Source organism: Sorex fumeus, unplaced genomic scaffold (genome assembly GCF_029834395.1).
Source record: "Sorex fumeus unplaced genomic scaffold, SorFum_2.1 ptg000122l, whole genome shotgun sequence".
Taxonomy (NCBI): domain Eukaryota; kingdom Metazoa; phylum Chordata; class Mammalia; order Eulipotyphla; family Soricidae; genus Sorex; species Sorex fumeus.
The window spans coordinates 49,823,212-49,837,792 of record NW_026606179.1 but is presented as its reverse complement, the minus strand read 5'-3'; the positions used below and the strand labels follow the sequence as shown (position 1 = coordinate 49,837,792).

The window sequence follows — 14,581 nt, the reverse complement described above, 5'->3', positions numbered from 1 at the left end:
GCAGGATCACCTGAGGACACGCGTGCTCTGGGTCTTGCTTGGGAACCCCGCGTCTCAGCTGAGTCGGGGTTTTGACTTTTTCTGCTGTGTCTGAAGTGCGCGCTTCTGATGTGGCTTCCGCCCTCCCGTCAGGGCTCAGAAACTGCGTGTACACCGCAGAGCAACCAGGAAGGCCGTGTCTCCCTCAGGACCTTCTGGCACTGAAATGTTTCCCCCAAGCAGTCCCCAGAGAGTCTGATGAGTGAGACAGCTACCTCCTCAGCTGACTCTTGAAATCTTGAAATGACACTTGTTTGGTTTGTTTTGGCTTCACCCAGTGGTGCTCAGGGCTTCTTCTTGGCTCTGTGCTCAGGGGTCACTCCAGCTGGGCTTGGGGGACCATATCGTGAACCTGGGTGAGCCTTGTGCAAGGCAAGCACCCTCCTCACTGTACTATCTCACTGGCCCCTCAGGAGCTATTTGATTTCGGGGTGGGACAATACCTGGCAGTACTCAGAGTACTCCTGGGTCTTTGCTCAGGGATCGCTCCTGGCAGTGCTTAGAAGATCAAACCCGGGCTGGCCTTGTATACCTGCTGAATGCTCTCTCTGTCCAAGTCCTCAGGGGCTGTTCTTGGCTCTGCACTCAGGGACCAATCTTGGAGATACTCAGAGGAGGGAGGGGGGCAGATAATGGTGCCGAGGCTTGAACCGGATGGGCTGCACTTAAGGCTTGTGTCTGCCTTACTTCTATACTGTCTCTCAGGCTCTGAAATGACGTTTCCGAAAGTAGTAGAGAGATTTGTCTCCTCTATTGAAACTTGGAAAAGCAGAGAAAAATGACTCCTAGCAGTCTCTGTTCATATCCCTCCATGGGACTGCAGTAGCTCTAACAGTGCCTTTAGCAAACTCCACGCATGTGTGTCAGCGAAGTGCGGGAGCAGGCAGCCTGTACCCCTCCCCCTCCCCCCGCTGCTGTTCTCTCGGGCTCCTCATTCCTGGATGCCATTGTCCCCTGCTGCCTGCCCAGTATTAGGGCCTTGGGCAGACCTAGCTGTGAAGGTGGCTGAGGACCTGGGCTATGTCTGCTGCGGCTCCTCCATCCTCTCTGGGACAACTTGCCAAGCGGATATGGGCACCGTCTCCCGCCTCTGGGTCCCGCTGGCGAGGCAAGTCTCGCTCTTGTCTTGTCTTGGACGTACCATGGGCAGAGATGCGTCCTGGGCAGCTTCTCTCCAGCCCAGCAACTTCCCTGTTCTAGAGCACAAGGGGCTCTCTCCACACCTTTCCTTCTCCACTTTTTTGTTCTTATCCAGTCCTGTTGTTTGCCTCCATTTTTCTCCCCTCATTTTTTATTTTTGGTTTTGGGGCCACACCTGGTGGTGCTCAGGGCTTACTTCTGACTCTGCACGGGGATCATTCCTGGTGGGGCTTGTGAGGGCTGTATCTGGTACTTGGGATTGGGCACGCGCAAGGCAGGTACCTTCCACACTGTGTTTTCTCTCTGGCCCTGGTTTTTGACTCTTTAATCCATTTTCCACATATCAACTACTTGGTCAGTGGTGCCTTTTCTGAACTTTTCTGCAGCTTTCTTCTGTCCTCCTGGGAGGTCCAGGCTCCTAACACTCGCACACTGGCTTTACGTGAACGGCCGCTTCCTGCTCCAGCTTTGGCTGTTCTTATATCTGCTCAGACGGAGACAGCCTCCAAGCTACACTCGTTCCTTGACTATGATGATTTTTTTATTGGGGTGGGGTGGGGATGTTGGGCCACACCCAGCAATATTCAGGGGTTAATCATAGCTCTGTGCTCAGGAATTACTCCAGTGGTGCTCAGGGGACCAGATGGGATGCCGACAGATGGGATGAAACCCAGGTCAGCCACATGCAAGGCAAATGTCCTTATCTGCTGTGCTATTGCTCCAGGTCCAGTGGGCTGCTCTTCTTTCAGGGAAAAGATACTGAATTTAGTCTACCATGTGTCTTGCCAGCAGACTGCATAGTGTCTGAGGATACTTCAAGGTTTCCTTCTGGCGGGAGATAGGGAGCCCTTTGTGACTCATGAATCCTTCAACCACTGAGTTCCTCTTGATAGTGCTGAAATAGTAGAGGGGCTGAGGCACTTGGCCTTGAATGCAGCCAGCCGTGTTCAGTTTCTCAGCACCGCACGGGTCTTCAGACATTGCTGGGTGTTACCCCAAACCCTTCCTCTTCCCCTTCCCCAAATGTGCTATTCCTGGTCCAGGGAGATGACTCAAAGGGCTGGAATCTTGCTCCGAGGTACTGCTTGGTCCCTAAGCATCCTTCGTGCAGCCATGGTGTCTGGGATGGAGGTACTGAGTTCTCGAAAGAGTCCGCTGCCCGAGCTGGAGCCGGATACCCCAGGATGGGAAGCTGATTTCAGCAAACTCCTTGGAAACACTGGTTCCTGGTTACAGACCCAGCCTCCTGTTTCTCCAGCTCTTATTTCATTTCTGGCATTGTGACGGCTTGTTAGAAAACCAAAGTGTAGGAGCTGGGGAGATAGTACGGTGGGTGGGATGCTTGTCTTACGTGTGGCTAACCTGGATTTGATCCTTGGCACTCCCATGTGGTCCCTCGAGCAGCCCTTGCAGGAGTGATCCCTGAGTGTAGAGCTAGGAGTAAGCCCTGAGTACTGCAGGATGTGGCCCCAAAACAAAACAAGACAACCAAGATGTAAAGATTCACATGAACCACTAATATATATATATACCACTAATATACCACTAATATATTAAAAAGATTCTCTACATTCATTGCGTTTACTTTTTTTTTCTCTTTTTGGTTCACACCCGGCGATGCACAGGGGTTACTCCTGGCTCTGCACTCAGGAGTTACTGGGGCTGGAGTGATAGCACAGCAGGTAGGATGTTTGCCTTGTATGCGGCCAACACGGGTTCGATTCCCAGCATCCCATATGGTCCCCTGAGCACTGCCAGGACCAATACCTGAGTGCATGAGCCAGAGCCAGGAGTGACCCCTGTACATTGCCGGGTGTGACCCAAAAAGCAAAAAAAAAAAAAAAAAGTTACTCCTGGCGGTGCTCAGGGGACCATATGGGATGCTGGGAATCGAACCCGGGTTGGCCGCGTGCAAGGCAAACACCCTACCCGCTGTGCTATCTCTCCAGCCCCTTTTACTGTTTATTTTTTGTAAAAAAAAGTTTTTTGAGGGACTGGAGAGATAATGTAGTGGGTTGGGCACTTGCTTTGCTCTTGGTTGACCCAGGTTTGATCCCTGACACCCTGTATGGTCCCTTGAGCCCCTCCAGAAGTGATCCCTGAGTGTGCAACCAGGAGTAAATCCCTAGCGCAGAACCAGGAGTAAACCCTGAGCACAGCGGGTATGGCCTAAAATCCAAATAAATGAAAGGGGCTGAGTACAGGTTTTGCATGTAGGAGGCCCAGTTTCAATCCCTGCACTCATGGTTCCCCCTGCCCCCAACCACCCCACTTCCCCAGCACTGCCAGAAGTGATCCCTGAGCACTCAGCCAGGAATAACCATTGAGCATCACAAGGTGTGTGCCCTCCACCAAAAAAGTGGGGAGATGTGTAATCCTTCGCTAACCCAAATTTGTATGTGTATGCTTTTTTGAAGGTACATGGGAATAGGACTCTCAGCTCAAGGCGTCAACATGAACAGACTTCCTGGTGAGTCACTGGTTACAAGGACATTGGTTCTGCTTTCCTGACCCACTCTGATGAGAGTCGTGGCGACAGCCAAGAGACTGGAGTGGACTTTGACTGCTTACCCCAAGCAGAGCCATCGGGTCAGGATCCTGAAAGGTGGCCACAGTGTGTGGGGCTTCCATTCCAAAAATGAATTGGCAAGTGATGGTCCTTCTTGGAGTTTGAACTGTTTACAACCTAAACCCAGTGTCCCGAGCTTGCTCCCGGTAGGGATCCGCCTCAGTAGCCCTTGCACCAGTTGGCCTCTGAGGGGGAGATGGGGAGGCAGGCTTCAGCCTTGTTACTTCACCGCATAAAGATCAAAATCTTTAAAGTGGCCTCCGTGGAGCAAGCAAGGCTGGGACCATTCTCGGGAAAAGGGAGGTAGTGCGGTGGTTGTGGCTGCAGCAGCCTCAGATTTACGGAGCGTTCTGAGCCCTGAAGGGGGGCCCTTTGCCACCCCTGCAGCTGTTCTTGGCCCTGTGGTTCGTTCCCAGACCTGTGCTGTGTACCAGAAGTAGGGGTGTTCCAGAAGATGGTGTAAGTTTGCTTATCCCTTGAGTGGCAGAGCTGCCGTAATCCTGTCATGATGGCAGAGGGTCTGTGTTTTCTCCCCAGACCCTCTCTTCTCAGTGTTTGTGACACACGGAGGGCAGCTGGCTTCTTCCCAAGAGGGGTCAACACTTAAAGCATTTAACCGTACGTCTCGTTGAGTCTGTAGCGTGTGTTATTACAAACCCCCCCTCCTCCCGGGATTATTTTCAAATACTTGAAATCTGGACATGCTCAGGACTTATCTAATCTCCAGGAATAGTTTGGGAGGTGGTGGGTGTGGAGCGAACCCAGACTTTCATGATCCTGAGAGTGTGTGTGGTATGTTGGGCGTCTGTGTTCTCTGTTTCCAGGGCTTTGGCCTTGGCCACACTGTCTGTAGCTCTGTCTCTTAAGGAGAAGGAGTTCAGGAAGATAATTGCCCATCCAGGGTAAACTGATTACTAATCATTTTTTTTTGCTCTGGGTGTGCTCTGAAATTGTTGCGCGGCTTTGGTGGCAGACAAAAGAGGCTTTTAGGAACCTGTTAGACGAAACCTGTTCATTGTTATTTGCGGTAGAAGAGCACTTTCAGCAATCCTGAGCTTTAGTTAAGTTTGGATAATATACTTAAAGAAATACTCTATAGCCACAAAAAGGAAGAAACTCTTTTTTTAAGATAAAAGATAAAAAAGGCCCTCCCGTTGATCGTCGATTTGCTCGAGCAGGCCCAGTAACGTCTCCATTGGAGACTTTGTTGTTACTGTGTCTGGCATATCGAATACTCTCGGTAGCTTGCCAGGCTCTCCGAGAGGGGCAGAGGAATCGAACTCAGGTCGGCCATGTTGGCCGCTTGTAAGGCAAACGCCCTACCCGCTGTGCTATCGCTCCAGCCCTAGTCATATGTAATTAGCAAATTATGAGAAGCTAATGCTGGAAACTATTTCTCAAGTAGATAAGAGACTTCAATCAGTTCTTCAGATTTCTTTTTTTAAAAAATTGTTTTTAATTTTTATTTTTTAATATATTTTCATGAAGTTGTTTACAATAATGGACAACATTCAATATTTTGACACCAGTCCCACCACCATTACACCTTCCCACCACCATTATTTTGAATTTTCCCGCCATCACTCAAGCCAAAAAGGCAGATGCTAGATAATTTATTTTGTATTGCTTGTTATGAATAGCATAAGATAGAATTTCAGGAGCACGCAGCCGCTCCTGTGACCGCGCCCTCCCGGAATTCTAAAATTTTAGATAATTAGGGTCTGGAGAAATCTCAGCAGTGAGCTGCTTGTTCTGAGATTCTTTTGTGTGTCTCTGGATCATGGCTGTTAAGAAGCTTAAGTAGCAGTCCGAGGCAGTTCATGGATGTGACCTCCAGGGTCCCATAGGGATGAGGAGATGAGAGGGACTGGCCCATCCCCCATCTTTTGAGGTCTGCCGTCACTGAACCTGTGTACCTGCGCTTCTCATTGGGTTCTGGAAGTTGGCAGCCGCCAGGGTTCTTAGGGAGCAGGTGGAGGGACCTCGGCGAAATTGGTCTGGCCTTAAAGTCCGGAGGCATCTCTGAAGCAAACTGCTCGGTTCTGAGATTCTTTTGTGTCTCGGAAGAGGTGCTTTACTGATTTCAAGTGATTTCTAGGTGTGCCCCTTCTGTCTGGGAGTGTCAGAATTGACTGGTGCCTGCTTTGCACTAGATACTTAGCTCATAGTTGCCTGGGCTCTTGTTATGCCACTGGGGAGCTGTCATGGTGGTATGTGTATCTTTGGGTGTATGTCTGTCTCACTGGGTTTGATCTCATGTCATCGAACTGTCAGGAGTTTGCTTTAAGCCTCTGAGAGTTTGTGTGTAAAGCCACTGAGTCATTTTCTACCCCCCACCCCCATCCCAGGAGCTGTATTTTATTACTTTTTGTTTGTTTGTTTTGGCCTGTATCTGGTAGTTCTTAGGAGCTCTGGGCTTATTACCAGCTATGCTCTGGGGACCATGTGGTGCTAGGGATGGAACTTGGGCCTTCTGCACGCAGAGCTTACATTGGAGCTAACTCAGCCTGGGGAGTATTATTAATACAAGGATACATTATTTAATATTTCGTGTCACACCCGGGTATCCTGGGGGCTCTGGACTGCTCTGCACTCCGGTTGCTTCCTGTGCTGCAACGCTAGGGCTTGAACCCAGGGCCACTTGAATGGCAAGTGCCTGTACTGTCTCTCTGAACCCATGGATGTATTTTTTTTTCTTTTTTGGGTCACACCCGGCAATGCTCAGGGGTTACTCCTGGCTTTGCACACAGGAATCACTCCTAGCAGTGCTCAGGGGACCATATGGGATGCTGGGAATTGAACCCGGGTTGACCGCGTGCAAGGCAAACGCCTACTAACTGTGCTATAGCTCCAGGCCCATGGATGTATTTTTTAAGTGAAAAACATGAGCCATCGAGTGGAGTATAATCTATCAAGTGTACAAAGGGTGGGGTGACAGACATCTGTATCTTCTTGTACATAAATGGAATGTTCTGAAAGACTACAGAAAAACTTGAAGTGTTGGCTGTCCCTTGGGGAGGATCAGGGTGGCTGGAGACAGACTGGAAGGAAAATTTTCACTTAAGTGTTTTTTTTTTTTTTAATTCCTCTTTTCTCTCTTCCTCCATTGTTGTTGTGGGTGCTGTTGCAATGACACTAGGTGTTTGTGCATTGTTGGAGTAGTAGTACAGCAGGTAGGGTGTTTGTCTTGCACTCAGCTGACCCAGGTTCAATCCCCAGCATCCCATATGATCCTCCAAGCCCACTCTGAGTGATTCCCTGAGCTTCGAGACAGCAGTCAGCTATGAGCACAGCTGGATGGGACCTCTCACCCCCTCCCCCATAGCTGAATAGTGTTCCATATCTATTATTCATACGTATCTCATCTGCTCTATCTGATCATCTATAGAAGGGCACTTAAGTTACTATTGTGAACAATGCTTCAGTAAGCAATGGGGTGGAGATAACTTTGTGTGACTGTTTTTATAGTGTTTTTTTTTTTTTTTTTTACTTTTTGGATCACACCCTGCGATGCACAGGGGTTACTCCTGGCTCTGCACTCAGGAGTTACCCCTGGCAGTGCTCAGGGGACCATATGGGATGCTGGAAATCAAACCCGGGTCGGCCGCGTGCAAGGCAAACGCCCTCCCCGCTGTGCTATCTCTCCAGCCCCATGTTTTTATAGTTTTAAGGTAGATACCAGGGAGTAGAATTGCTGTGTCATGTAGTCAGACATTTTTCACTTTGAAACTTCTGCGTTTGCTTTCTTTTTGTCTTTGGGCCACACCTGGCTGTGTTCAGGGCTTACCATATGTGGTCTCAGGGGTCAAACTCAGGTTGGCCCTGTGCAAGACAAATACCCTGTCCGCTGTACTATCGCTCCTGCTCTCCCCCACCCCTTTATTTTTTGCCATACCTGTGGGGGGGGTACTCAGGGAACATTTCTCATGGTCTTGGGGAACTATATGGGGTCCTGTGTAAGGCAAGCCCCTTACCTGCTGTACTGCCTCTCCAATCTCTTGTACCTCTTTCATTTTGTTCCACCTGCATTTTCTGGCCTTGCCTTCCTCCCTTACCTCATCAGCTCCCTGATTATTTCTCAAGTTGAAAGGTAGGCATCAGAATGCTTCTAGAGAGGATTCTCCCTTGGAAGGATGGTTCATTCCAGTGTTGGATTTGGAATTCCAGAATTTCTTTGGCGGCTTTCCATTTTCTGCGCTCACCTCTCCCTTCCTCCTGCATGGTGAACATCCATTCTCCAGCATGGAGAGTGTGGTCGTCAACAGCTGGTCCCAAAGCAGCGTGCATACATTTGGGCGTGGTGGTGAGAAGGCACATACTTGCAGCTACAGCCTTTCTCTGTGCCAGCTCCTGACTGCCCAGGGCCCCTTGTGATTGTGTGTGGGAGGGGAGTGATAGTGGTGGCCAAGGGGGGGGCTAGAATTTAAGGCGTGTTAATTTCCGGTGTGATGTTTGAGGGTTGAGGCGTCTCCTTGATAAACACCTGTCTGCTGGGAGGCAGTGGATGGGGTTGTCGCTTCAGCTCCTCAGTTGGCTTAAGGCAACCGTGGGTTTGCCCAGGTGGTTCTCGGTGATGGTGTAGAGCGGCCTGCCAGCGGTCCAGAGCTGTCTGCTGTGATGAGAGGGGCTGCCGGGGAAACAAGTGTTGTGTCTGTGCAGATGCTTTTCATTTCTCTTGAGTATTACCTGAGAGTGGTTATTATTGGGTCTTACAGTAACTGTTTAATTGTTTGCCATACTGACTCCCCGTGTTACATTTCACTAGCCGTGTATGAGACTCTGTTTTCTCATATACTTGTCATCATTTGTTGTTCTTCTGTTTTTTGGACCGCACTCAGCAGTGCTCAGGGCTTGCTCCTGGCTCTGCACTCAGGGATCACTCCTTAGCAGGCTCAGAGACCAGGGATTGACTTCTACTCAGCTGCGTGCAAGTACCTGGTCATTCCTGCTCCCATTTGTCAAATTTGTCATTCTCAGTTTTTTTTGGGGGGGTTGTTTGTTTTGGTTTGGTTTTTGGGCAGCACCAAAACCAAATCCAAATAAACAAAATCCCTGAGTCTGGTGTGAATGCCAGGGATCAAGTCTGGGTACTGGGTACTACTGGGTACTCAGGGAGCACTATGGTGCCAGAAATTTAACTGAGTGCTAGGGATTTGACTGTAAGCACAGCAGGTGACATCCCCTCTGTCCTCTCTCCTGTTCCTCTCTGTGACTTTTTATAAGAGAGGTTTGTGAGAATGGAGAGTCCCAGGAGCCAACAGAATACCGTGTAGTTTGGTTCCTGTCTGGAGTGAAAGCATCAAGAGCCTGTGCTGTTTAGAGCCCAGGGAACCTATATTTGTTTGTTTGTTTTGGGTCACACCCAGCAATGCTCAAGGGTTACTCCTGGCTCTGCACTCAAGAACTGCTTTTGGCGGTGCTCGGGGGACCAAATGGGATGCTGGGGATCAAACCTGGGTCAACTGTGTGCAAGGCAAACAGCCTACCTGCCGTACTCTCGCTCTGGCCCCTTAGTTTTGTTATTTAGGGCTGCACTGGTTGGTGCTCAGGGCTTACTCCTGCCTCTGAGCTCAGGGATCAATCACTCCTGGCGGGTTGGAGGGACCATGTGAAGTCTGGAGGGGTCGAACCTGGGTCAGAGTCATACAAGGCAAGCACCCTTACCAGCTGTGCTGTGACTCTGGTCCCCCAGGGGGCCCTTAAAAAACCCTGATCTGGATGGAAGTGCTTCTCAGGATTCCCTACCCCGCACTGCTTTCCTGCTCTACCCGGGGCCACTTGTTTCTCTGGTTTCTTTTGGGGCTTGTTCCTGCTAGGAGGCAGAGTGGCTGAATGCTGGGTGTGGCTGCGCTGGAGGTGACCGTGCATGGCTGCAGGTGCAGGTAAAGGGTAGGTGGGCCAGCACACTCGCCCCTCTCTGGTCTTCCTTGCGCGGACCACACCCCCCACCTCAAGGCTTTGTCTCTGCTCCGGCAGACGACGCACCTGCCTGGCCAAACTGATGTGAGCTTCCTGCAGAAACTCTCCTGCCCACGCTTGGCTCTGCCACACCCCACGCCTCCCTCTAACCGGCCCCTCCTCCTTTTTGTCCTTGCCCCTCCATCAGGCTGTTTCCATGGCTCCTGGTGGAGCTCTCCACCGCCACAGGCCCTGCTCGGCCTCCTAGGCTGCCTCTGCCGTCCACACATGCCATCTGTCAGCTGTCTCTCTGGACGGGCCCCCAGGCATGCTGCTGCCACTTCCTGCTTGTGCCCCGGTTTAGCTCTGCCAGACCCCCTCCACCCTAACTTGCTGTGATGGCACCTGCCACCCTGCTGGGGGGGAGGGATCACCTTCATTGTGACCCAGTCGTGCACTCGCACACTTGGGGGTCATGTTTTCCTTGGAACTCAGGGCTCATCACCCCCAATCCCCGGGTGGCCCGCTGGCCGAGCGGCTCACCTGAATGCCCAGCTTGTCTGGGCTTGCACAGTGGGAGGTTCCTGCTGGAGGAGGTGGAAGCTCTGGTGTTTACCTTGTGGAAGGTGTTCCGAGCCTCCTGAAGCTGGAAACCAGGGAACAGGTGTGGCCCCAGATGAGGATGTCAGAAGCCTTGGCTACAGGGCCTGGAAGCACATTTGCGGGCAGGTGAGTCTGCCTGCAAGCCCCGCCTGCCCACAGGTGAGCTGGCAGCCAGTGACAGGGGCCAGCACCCTGGGGTTGGGGATGCATGTAGAAAAGTGCCAGGGAGGCAGGAGGGATGGCAGGACCTTCCTCAGAGTGTTCGGGGGCAATCTTTTCTCCCTTAGAGCTTCCTTAACTCCAAGAAGTGCTCAGGGGCACTCATCAGGCGGGTTTGTCCTCTGAACCAGCAGCGGGACCCTGGGCAGCTGGGTGGGGCCGTTCTGCAGAGGCCTGATACCTCATACCGCCCAAGAGAGGAATGGCAGATAGAGACGTGCCATCTGTGGGGCCGTGCCGGGCACTGAGGCTGCCTCTGCGGGTGTGCCCGGTGCTGTTGTGAAGCACGGGGTTCAGGGGACATGCTGCCAGAGCCACGGCCCCACCCGGGCAGTGGAGAAGTTGTTTGTACCTGCAGAACAGGGACTGCTGCTGTCCCACACCGGGTAGCCTGGGGATCCCTGCTGCAGCTAAATCCTCACCATTTGGGGGGCCAAAGTGGTAATACAGCACGTCAGACACTTGCCTTGCGTTGGGCTGACCTTGGTTTGATTCTCAACATCTCATATGGCCCCCCAAGCATCACCAGGAATAATCCATGAGTGCAGACCCAGGAGTAAGCCCTGAGTACCACTGGGTATTGCCCAAAAGCAAAAATAAAAACTGAATGTCTCTCCTTCCTCTCTAGAACAAATGCAGAGACTGGGTGTAGAGCTGTTTTTCCAGGCATGTGAAATCCTTTGAGTTAAGCGATTTCTTGGACAGCATGGAAGAGCCCGTTCTGAAATTCGAGTGTATCAGTTTCAGAAAACAGATACTCGAGTGTGTTCTGAGTCTGGGGCTCCTGGAGGTATGGCCCTATCCTCAACCCCATCCCTGTCTTTTGGCACCCAGTGATAAAGGCTAGGTCCTCAGGTCCTCCTTTGTACCAGGGCCACTCGTCTGCCTTTCCCCAGAGCCCTTCTGGATTGGGTGCTGATGTGCTCCATGCTCCAGGGGCAGAACCCCTCTGCTGGGCCACAGGCCACAGGACCCATGAGACTGACCGTCCTCCTTCCTCTGGGACTGAGGCTCCTGACAAGTCGTGGCAGGTGGGAAGGACCAAGGATGGGGCACTCCTGGAACAGTCATGCTGGGCGCCCCCACGGGCGTCTTCCCCGCTTCTAGGGCAGGGATGGTGCCTAGGAGAGCCGAGGTGATGAGCCACTTCCTCAGCCACACCCGTACACACCCAGGACTTCCCCTGATGTGGGGCAGAGCCGAACGGAAAGTGGGCGGTGCCCGAGCATTGAACTGGTATGGGGGCCTCCTGTCCCAAATGTGGCTTGGCTTCTCCTTGCATCACCGGCACCTGACAGGTGTCTGACATGGCAGGACATATGCTTTTGTGTGGGTGCCAGCTTCTCCCCCTAAGTTCTCTCTGAGTGCCACAGCCCGTTTTCTCTGGACCACCGTCTCCGTCACGCAGTCATGCAGATCCAGCCTCTGCCGACTCAGGGCCACGTGGGCCTGACTCCCGGCAGGCCTCCCCTGGCAGATGCACCCTTTGTTTTCTTGTGGCCCACACAGCCCACTGCCCTTGCAGACTGCTGGCTCTGGCCTGGTGCGGGGGCTGAATCTCACTCCTGGGCATGTCACCCGGGGCGGACCATCCTGCTGCTAGGGCCTGGACGTTGGGAATTGCTGGTTCGGTTCCTGGGCAGGGTGTAAGGGAAGCTTTGGTCTGGAGCAGGAGGGATGGGGCTCATCCCTCCCGCCATGAGGCTGACAGCTGCTGGATTCTCTTCATGGCAAGGGAGGACTTGGGACTCTGGATTCTTCCCAGCATTGTCAGGAATATTCAATTCGTGGACAAGGAAATAAGCTCCGAGGAGTTGAGTGGCTGACCCAGGCCAGTGGAAGAGGTCGGGTTGGGGCCAGGTACTCAGCCGGCCTCAGACCCCTTCCTGGTACACCAGTGGCTTCCAATGGAGCACGATACAGGCAGACAGCTCTGTGACTCTCTACAAAGGACAGTGACATGGGCTCTTCACAGTCAAAGCTGAATTGCCCACTGGGCGCGTGATACCACCTGGTCTCACCTGATGACAATCTCAGACCTCAGGCATCCTGCCAGCCTCTTCCCTCTGTCTCTACAGATGTGGACACGCACGTAAGGCGGGCCAGGCCTTAGCAGCATGAAAAGAAAGACGTTTCAGTGGGACCCTTTAGTCAGAGGACTAGAGTTGCTTCAAGGGAAAGACCCCGGCTCTGGCTAGTGTGGTGTTTTCCTCTCCACTCTGGCGCATGCCTCTCTCTTCCACCGATCGGCTTTGGTTCGTCAGAACAGGGGCAACACCAGTTTGGGACTTGCCCTCCTGACGCATGCCTGTGGAGAAAAAAAATGCCAGCACAGCTCTGGTCAGTCCTGCTTGGGGAAGTGAAGGGCCCCAGGGCTGTGGGCGCAGGGTGGAGTGTCCTGTGGATGAATGCTGTCCCCCACAGGAGGGGGTTGACAGGTAAACCTGGATCCCCTTCACTGTTCCTGGTTTCTTTGGTGCCAGGATTGGGCTTGGGGCTCCCTGCGGGAAACACGCACTCTGCCGCTGAGCTATGTCTCTGTTTCTACACTCGGAAGAGCAGGCCATGAGGCTTCATGCTGGATCCTTCCTTCCGGGGACCGAACTCAGCCAGGCACAGACAGGAAATCATACGCGGCAGGCCACCTAAGCCAGTGATACAGAAACTCGACAGCTTTCAGGAGCAATAGTCCAGCAGCACTTTCTTCGCATGCAGGCGGCCAGGATTTGATCCCTGGCATCCCATATGGTCCCTTGAGCACTGCCAGGGATGATTCCTGAGGGCAGAGCCAGGAGTAAGCCCTAGCATTGCCTGTGTGGCCCAAAGACAAAGGGGAAAAAAAAAACAGGGGAGACTTGAAGCCTTGCTGGGGGGAGTTGATCTGTGGAGTGAGTGTCCCAGGGCCGGCTTTCAGGAGCACTCTCTGCCCCACCCCGCCCCTTCCTGGCAGAGCTGGGCAGCTTCCTGGGGCTTTGGTGCCAGGATTGGGTTGGGGGGCACTTGAGGAAGGAAGAGGTGGTGGCCTCACTTCTGCTGAGTCTCCGGGAGGAAGAGCTGACTCCTGAGCACCAGGCTCCCGCACCCTCCCCCCGGCTCACGCCCGGACCTGCTGACTTGTGGGGCGGTTTGGAAAGGCTCTCCTGGCAGATACCTGGCCTAGCGCCTTCTGACAACCGCACTGCTTGCTTGTCTTCATTTTTGTGGAACAGAGAACTAAGGAGGTGAGAAGAGGTGAGCAACTGGGGCCTTGGAGGAACGACCCTGACCTCACAGGGCGGCTTGGGACCCTTGGTTGCGGTGCGGCTTTCTTTCTTCATTTTGTTTGTTCTTGGGTTTTGGGGCCACACCTGGCCGTGCTCAGGGCTTCCTCCTGGCTCTGTTCTCAGGGCTCGTTCCTGGTGGGTTTCAGGTACCATTTGGGATGCTGGGGGTCGGACCTGGGTCAGCCACATTCAGGGCAAGTGCCTTACCCACCGTACAGTGACTCAGGACGCTCTTTCTTTCCTTGGGGCACTACTCAGCAGTGCTCAGGGGACCTTGTGGTGCTGGGATAGAACCTGGGCTTCCTGCATGTAAAGCATGTGCTTAGCCCTTTGAACGCTCTATCTGAGACCTCTTTCTTGCTCTCCTTCCCTCCCTCTCTTCCTCCCTCCCTTTTCTCTCTCTCTGTATTTCTGTTTTATCACATGGTTGTGCCTGGGGGCATCATGCATCCTGGGGGCTGAAGCTCGGCCTCAAGCCTTGTCCCATTGAGCGTCTCTCTGAATCCAGTGTATTTAGTGTGTGTGTTTTGGGGATAGGGTGGGTTTTGGGGCCACACCCAGCAGTGCTCAAGGCTGACTTCTGTTTCTCTGCTCAGAATTGCTTCTGTTGGTGCCTGGGTATTTTGTGTGAAGGGCAAGTGCCTTACCCTCTGTATTATCTCTCCAGCTCTTATAGTTTACTTTTGATTAAAAAAAACATTAAAAATACAGGGTCTGGACCAGAGAGATACTACAGTGGACAAAGCATTTGTCTTGCATATGCTGACCCAGGTTCAGTCAGTGGCCTTGCATATGGTCCCCCAAGCCCCACCAGGAGTAATCCCTGAGCACAGCCAGGTGTGGCAAGAAA

General features: G+C 52.6%; 1 protein-coding gene across 1 annotated transcript in view; it reads left to right on the top strand.

Annotated features, from left to right (window-relative positions):
- Positions 1–14,581, top strand: part of RANBP10 (RAN binding protein 10) — a 43,990-nt gene that overhangs the window by 10,355 nt on the left and 19,054 nt on the right. Inside the window, exon 3 of the mRNA XM_056136681.1 lies at positions 3,597–3,649. Coding sequence (XP_055992656.1) covers positions 3,597–3,649 — 53 coding nt within the window. The remainder of the gene's footprint in view (positions 1–3,596; positions 3,650–14,581) is intronic.